General features: G+C 43.6%; 1 protein-coding gene across 1 annotated transcript in view; it reads right to left on the bottom strand.

Annotated features, from left to right (window-relative positions):
- CCDC105 (coiled-coil domain containing 105) overlaps positions 1-5,327 on the bottom strand; it is a 21,552-nt gene extending 16,225 nt beyond the window's left edge. Inside the window, exons 1-2 of the mRNA XM_011980611.1 lie at positions 5,258-5,327; positions 762-943 (exon numbers count right to left, since the gene is read on the bottom strand). Coding sequence (XP_011836001.1) covers positions 762-943; positions 5,258-5,327 — 252 coding nt within the window. The remainder of the gene's footprint in view (positions 1-761; positions 944-5,257) is intronic.
- Positions 5,328-7,712: the final 2,385 nt, after the last annotated feature.

The following is a 7,712-nucleotide window of genomic DNA, read 5'->3' as shown; positions in this document are numbered from 1 at the left end:
GTAGAGACAGAGTCTTGCTATGTTTCCCTGACTGGTCTTGAACTCCTGAGCTTAAGCAATTCTCCTGCCTCGGCCTACCAGTGTGCTGGGATTACAGGCATGAGCCACCGTGCCTGTCCAAATATTTTCATATTAAGTGAATGAGAGGTGAGACCGTCAAGAAAGAATGAATGACCCTGGGTTTGTAACTAAGGGATCACTCAGTAATGGGGCGGGGGGAATAAGATGGGCAACCAGCGACTCCCACACCAGCCATGCTGGAGACCCACCATTATGTTCTTTAGGGCCACTAAGAGATGGGGCCAGATAACATTTGGTGATGGAGGCTTGGGAATATGGGGTTAGCACAGTCATTTGCTGCTTGGACCAGTGGTATCTGGTTCAACAAATTTTCATGAGCATCAGGAGAGTATTATGGTCTGTATTCTGGATCCAGATGAGCTAGGATTCAAATTATGATTCTGCCACTTACTGTTCACGTGACCTCAAGCAATTCACTTAACATCTCTGTGCCTGCGTTGCCCCATCTGTCAACTCAGATAATAGGATTGTGCCATGGAGACAATGAGCTGATATGAATGAAGTGCTTAGCCCCTCGGCTGACACCTAGTAAGCATTATGTAAGTGTTTACTTTTTACTTTTATTAATGGAATGAACCCACGAATGAGCTATTTCAAAACCAGAAGCGGTCCAGAGAGGGTTTCACAAAGAACCTGGGAGACACCTCACGTGAGATGCCCTTCTGCACACAGCCATCTACCTTTGCTTTGTTCGTGAAGTACTTCCACCTTCCCAACCAGGGGATCTCATCTGGGTAGGCTTGCTGCCTGGTGTATGAAGCACCTCTATTGGGCAGAACTTGTACCAAGCTACCTGAGACACACTTAGGAAGCTTTCTCATGCCAGATCTACATGTGAGGATTTTGGCTTCCACGTGGCTCTCTGGTGAAATGCGTTAGGGCTATGGAAGTGCGTGCAGACTGTTACATTCTGGCTTTTTATTAGTCCAACACACTGACACCAACGTGCTGCTAGTATATGATACTATTATCTAAGCATTGAAATTGGTGCAGACCATTGCTTAATCGGGCCAACTTCTCATTTCCATCTCCCAACCCCAGCTTCCGTTCTCTATATCAACTTCCAAAACCTCACTGCTAGCTCCTGGCTTTCATGACCCATTTTGGACACTTCTCTAGCCTGATGTGTATTTGAAGAACAGGTGAGTTATCTGCTTTTTTGTTTCTTATTTTTATTTTTTTGAGATGGAGTTTCACTCTTGTTGCCTAGGCTGGAGTGCAGTGGTGTGATCTCGGCTCACTGCAACCTCTGCCTCCTGGGTTCAAGTGATTCTCCTGCCTCAGCCTTCTGAGTAGCTGGGATTACAGGCGCCCACCACCACGTTCTGCTAATTTTTTGTATTTTTAGTAGAGATGGGGTTTCACCATGTTGGCCAGGCTGTTCTCGAACTCCTGACCTCAGATGATCCGCCCAACTCAACCTCCCAAAGTGCTGGGATTATAGGCATGAGTCACCGTGCTCTGCTTTTTTTCTTTCTTTCTTTTTTTTTCCTTTTTTCTGACAGGGTCTTGCTTTGTTATCCAGGGTAGAGTACGGTGGCACCATCATGGCTCACTGCAACCTTGAACTCCTGGGCTTAAATAATCCTCCTGCCTCAGCCTCCTGGGTAGCTGGTACTACAGGCATGTGCTACCATGCCTGGCTAATTGAAAAAATGTTTTGTAGAGACAAGATCTTGCTACGTTGCCCAGGCTAGTCTTAAACACCTGGGCTCAGACAATCCTCCTGCCTTGGCCTGCCAAAGCTCTGGGGTTTCAGGTGTGAGCAACTGTGCCTGGCCTGTCTGGAAGGAACCATTCATTGCCGGGCTGGGATTAGCTCTCAGTTTCCAGGTGATTCACTTATGTGGGTCTGAACAGAAACAATGATGTTCAAAAAATCCTACAGAAACATTATGTATATAAGCCCGAGGACTGGGAAAATTTTTCACTACTCTTCAAGCCTAAATACCTTTCTTAAACTAACAAATAAGCTGTGAAAGCAATGTATGCACATTGTATAAAATGTATAAAATATGGGAAAACATAATGAAATGAATAAGAATCTTTTCTTTTTTTTTCTGGAGACAGAGTCTCACTCTGTCACCCAGGCTGAAATGAAGTGGCACAATCTTGGCTCACTAAAGTCTCCAACTCCTGCTCTCAAGAGATCCTCTTGCCTCAGCCTCCTGAGTAGCTGGAACTACAGGTGCATGTCATCACACCTGATTAATTTTTTTTTTTTTTTTGGTAGAGATGAGCTTTTGCTATGTTGCCCAGGCTGGGTCTTGAACTCCTGACTTCAAGCCATCCTCCTGCCTCGCCCTCTCAAAGTGCTGGGATTATGGCCACGAGCCACTGTGGCCAGCCTTATTTTTTATTGTACTATCCAGAGATACCTATTCTGAACTTGTTCTTGATTTCACTCTAACCATTTCCACATTCATTCCCCCACCATGCCTCCGTGTGTGTGCGTGTGTGTGTGCATGTACACAATTATAGTTATACATATTTCCCTCCTTCCAATATGCTGAAGCCCAAATACTTCTAACTCAGGCCAATAAGGAGTTATATTTCTTTGTGAAATTAGCTCTCTGATTTTTATTTATTTTATTTATGTATTATTATTATTTTTTTGAGACAGAGTCTCGCTCTGTTGCTCAGGCTGGAGTGCAGTGGCGTGATCTTGGCTCACTGCAACCTCCTCCTGCTGGGTTCAAGCAATTCTCCTGCCTCAGCTTCCTGAGTAGCTGGGCGCCACCATGCCCAGCTAATTTTTCGTATTTTAGTAGAGATGGAGTTTCACCGTGCTGCCCAGGTTGGTCTCAAACTCCTGAGCTCAGGCCATCCGCCTGCCTTGGCCTCCCAAAGTGCTAGGATTACAGGCACGAACCACTGCACCTGGCAGCTCTCTTGATTTTTATAATAAAGAACACTTTACAGAAATTCGTTTTTGCACCCATCCTTGCTGGGGCCACCTGTTCAATATACTGATTCATGCAATGTAGGGAGCAGAATTCTGCTTTTGGGTGAAATTGAGTGAAATTGCAGAATGGATGAAGAAGGAGAACCTTCTAAAACTTCTAGCCTTTTTTCTTTTTCTTTCTTTTCTCTTTTTTTTTTTTGTTTTTGGCATTACATGGAGATGCCCTTCGCTGTGAAATCTTGTTAGGTAATTATCAGAGACCCCTTTTTAGGTTCCCCGATGTCTTCCCTTCTGGGACACCAGATTCTACTTTTAGTAGGTGCCCCTCTTTCTCTTGGAGATAATCACATCAATTGGTCTCTCATTCCAGGGGGATATGACCTAGAATCTGTTTTGTCTTTGAGAAATGAGGTCGCTTTTCTGGTGGAGGTGTCAGGAGACGGTGGGAAGCCCCAGGCTGGGAGAGGAGGTGCTTCCTGGTTCTTCCCTGTCATCTCCTGCAAAGGCAGTGACCCTGCTGGTCAGTGAGTGACAAGGACCTGTGTCTATGGCTGTACCCTCGATCAATCCCTTAAAATGGCTCAGGCAGGCCAGGCATGGTGGCTTATGCCTATAATCCCAGCACTTTGGGAGGCCGAGGTAGGCGGATCACTTGAGGCCAGGAGTTCGAGACCAGCCTTGCCAATATTGTGAAACCCCGTCTCTACAAAAATGCAAAAATTAGCTGGGAGTGGTGGCACATGCCTGTCATCCCAGCTACTCAAGAGGCTGAGGTATGAGAATTGCTTGAACCCGGGGGGCAGAAGTTGCCATGAGCTGAGATTCTGTCACTGTGCTCTAGCCTGGGCAAGACAGAGGCTCTATTACAAAAAACAAAACAACAACAACAACAACAACACCCCACCAAAAACAAAAAGACAAAAACCAAAAACACAAACCCAAACCAAACAAACAAAAATAATGGCTCAGGCATCCATTATCAATGTCTTCCTGCAATGGACAGATTCCATAGTTTCTTTTCTATCCTGCTCAACTTGACCTCCTGGGAGCTTTGAAATTGTCAGCCCCCTGTGACTTGAATCCCCTCCCCTGTGCTCTTTCGCATGTTTCCTTTTTCACCTCTACTCTGTGTTCTTTACTATCTGATTGTCCGCCATCCACCCCTCAAAAATGGTGGGTTTCTTTTTCAGCTGGGTTAGGCATCTTTAGACGGTCCTGAATGGTCCCCACCTCCTGATCCTCATGTCCTGTGTAATCCTTTGGGTATAGGCTGGACCTGATGACTCACTTGTAACCAAAAGGCTATGGCAAATGTGATAGATGCCGCTTCTGAGATTAGGTTACAAAGTGATCATGGCTTCTGTTCTGCTCTCTCTTGCTTGTACTTTCACTTGCTCACTCTGAAGAAATCCAAGTCAGGCATGGTGGCTTATGCCTACAATCCCAGCACTTTGGGAGGCTGAGGTAGGAGGATTGCTTGAAGCCAGGAGTTTGAGGCTAGCCTGGGCAACATAGCAAGACCCTGTTTCTTAAAAAAACAACAAACGAACAAAACAAAACAAAACAAAAAACAGCTGGGTGTGGTGGTGCATATCTGGAATCTGAGCTACTCAAGAGGCGGGGGTGGGAGGATTGCTTGAGCCCAGGTGTTGGAGGCTGCAGTGAGCTATGATTGCACCACTGCACTCCAGCCTGGGTAACAGAGCAAGATCCTGTCTCAAAACAAAACAAAACAAAAATAAAATAAAATAAGAGAAATAGCGTGTACATCAAGCTTTCATTCTCCATTCACTTCTCATTCCTCACTTTTTCCTTGGAAAATCTTTTTCACATTAGTGAATTTGGGTATTAATAGTTAGGTTAGGGTCAGGTGTGGTGGCTCACACCTGTAATCCCAGCACTTTGGGAGACTGAGGCAGGTGAATTGCTTAAGCCCAGGAGTTTGAGACCAACCTCGGTAACATGGTAAACCTTGGCTCTGCACAAAATAGAAAAATTAGCCGGGGATTATGGTGTGTGCCTGTGGTTCCAGCTACTCTGGAGGCTGAAGAAGGAGAATCACCTGAGCCAAGGGAGGTCGAGGCTGCAATAAGCCCTGATTGTGCCACTGTACTCCAGCCTGGGGGACAGAGTGAGACCCTGTCTCAAGAAAATAAAAAGGTTAGGAAGACTGTGGCTTTACAACCCATGGGTAGGTTCAATGAAGTGAACCTCAAGTTTAGAATGGCATCCAAGTTCCTTACCATAATCTGCAGAATTCCAGTTTCTTACCTTCTGGTCCCATCCCACCTTTCCTTCCGTCTCCCACATCTCTGTCCAAAGAGATGAAAGTATCCGTCATGATGTGCTCACCATCCGTGTTTAATCTCATAGTCTTTGCATTTGTTTTTCCTCTCTCTGAAATGTTCTTTCCCCTCTGAAATGTTCTTATTCTGCATTTTTATATGGCTTACTCCCTTTCTTGTTTTGGGTCTCTGCTCAAATATTATCTCTTAAAGACCTCTTCTTTGACTACTTGGTTTGAGGTCTCACACCACCGGGCTATGCTCACTCCCTCCTCCCCTCACAGCTCTTGTCTGTTTGTAATTCTTTTGCTTCCCTCTCTAGAATGTCAGCTCCTTGGTGGGTGTCTCATTTGTCTTAGTTATTACTGAATCTACAGTTCCCAGCCCGGTTCCTGGATCAAAGTAGACTCTTAATATTTGTTTGTTGAATGACATAATGATGACTGCTCTGCCATGCTAAAACATACTCCGTGTGGGTGGACCAACCAAGGACTTTCTTCTGCTTCTGCTATGAACATTCCTGTTCTAGCTGTTCAACCTTCAAACATCTTTTCTGTTTGTGGGATAACCCAAATTAGGTGTGAAGAAGAACTGATGAAACACATTATCTACTGTTATGGGTTGAACTGTGCCTCTCAAAAAAGGTATGTTGGAGTTCTCCCTGTGGTACATGTGAATGTGATGTTATTTGGAATTAGGGTCGTTGCGGATGTAATTAAGGTAAGGTGGTACTAGAGTAGGGTGGATCCTACTGCTGTCCTTATGACAAGTTAGCCATGTATATAAGAGAACAGAGATGCATGGGGAGAATGCTGTGTGAAAACGTAATGATCAACAAAGGAAATGGCATCAATATGTCAAGGAGATATCTGCACTCCCCATGTTTATTGCAGCACTGTTCACAGTAGCCAAGATATGGAATGAACCTGAGTCCATCTGGTTGGATAAAGCAAATGTGGCACATACCCACAACAGAATACTATTTAGCCATTAGAAAGAAGGACATCCTGTCATTTGCAACAACCTGGATGAAGCTGGAGGACATTAGGCTAAATGAAATAACCCAAGCACAAAGACAAATACTGCATCTTCTCACTTATATGTGGAAGGTAAAAAAGTCAAACTCGTAGAAACAGAATAAAATGGTGGTTGCCAGAGGCTAGGATTGTGGGCGGTTGGGGAGATGTTGGTCGGAAGACACAAAATTTTAGTTAGAAGGGAGGAATAAGTTCAACAGATCTATTATACATCGTGGCAACTATAGTTAATGACAATATATTGCAGAGAGATATGCCTCAACTTATGATAAGGTTACATTTTGATAAACCCATCATAAATTGAAAATATTGTAAGTCAAAATGCATTTAATAAGTATAACCTACTGACCAGCATAGCTTAGTCTCATCTGCCTTAAACATGCTCAGAACACTTACATTAGCCTACAGTTGGGCAAAATCATCTAACACAAAACCTATTTTATAATAAAATGTTGACTATCTCATGTAATTTATTGACTGTTGTATTGAAGGTGAAAACAAGAATGATTGTGTGGCCACTCAAAGGATGGTTTCTACTTTGCACCATTGTAGAGTCAAAAACTCACAAGTTGAACCATTGGAAGTTGGAGACTGTCTGTACTTGAAAATTGCTGAAAGAGATTTGCAGTGTTCTCACCACAAAAATGGTAAGTATGTGAGATAATGCATGTAAACCAAAAAGTATCTCAGATGAGTCTCAATCAATTTAGAAGTTTATTTTGCCAAGGTTATTGACATGCCTGTGACACAGGAGAGGGCCTGATGACATGTGCCCAGGGTCTTTGGGCTACAACTTGGTTTTATACATTTTAGGCAGACATCAGACATCAATCAATACATGTTAGGTGTACATTGGTTCGATCCAGAAAGGTGGGACAACTTGAGGTGGGGAGGAGTTTGGGGGGCTTCCAAGTCATAGGTGGATTCAAAGATTTTCCAACTGGCAATTGATTGAAAAAGTTTATATAAAGATATGGAATCCATAGAAGAGAGTGTCTGGATTCCTATAAGGGGTTGTGGAGACCAAGGTTCTTGTTTTGCAGATGAAGCCACCAGGTAGCAGGCTTCAGAGAGAGTAGATTTTAAATGTTTCTTATCAGACTTAAAAAGGTTCCAGACCCAGTTAATTCTCTCCTGGATCAGGGAGAAGACCTGGAAAGGAGAAGGGATGTGCTCTAAAGAGTGTAGATTTTCCCCACAAGAGACAGCTTTGCAGGGCCATTTCAAAATATGTCAAAGAAATATATTTTAGAGTAAAATACCTCAATTTCTTTCAGGCCCTGCAATCTGTCATGTGATGCTATACTAAAGTAATTTGGAATTTGGTGTCTTATTGCTACAAAAAGTCTTAAGATCTCTGTTTTTTCTTTCTTTCTTTTTTTTTTTTTTTTTTGTCTCTTTGTT

This window comes from Mandrillus leucophaeus, unplaced genomic scaffold, assembly GCF_000951045.1.
Source record: "Mandrillus leucophaeus isolate KB7577 unplaced genomic scaffold, Mleu.le_1.0 Scaffold215, whole genome shotgun sequence".
Lineage (NCBI taxonomy): Eukaryota > Metazoa > Chordata > Mammalia > Primates > Cercopithecidae > Mandrillus > Mandrillus leucophaeus.
This window is presented reverse-complemented; position numbering and strand designations above follow the sequence as displayed.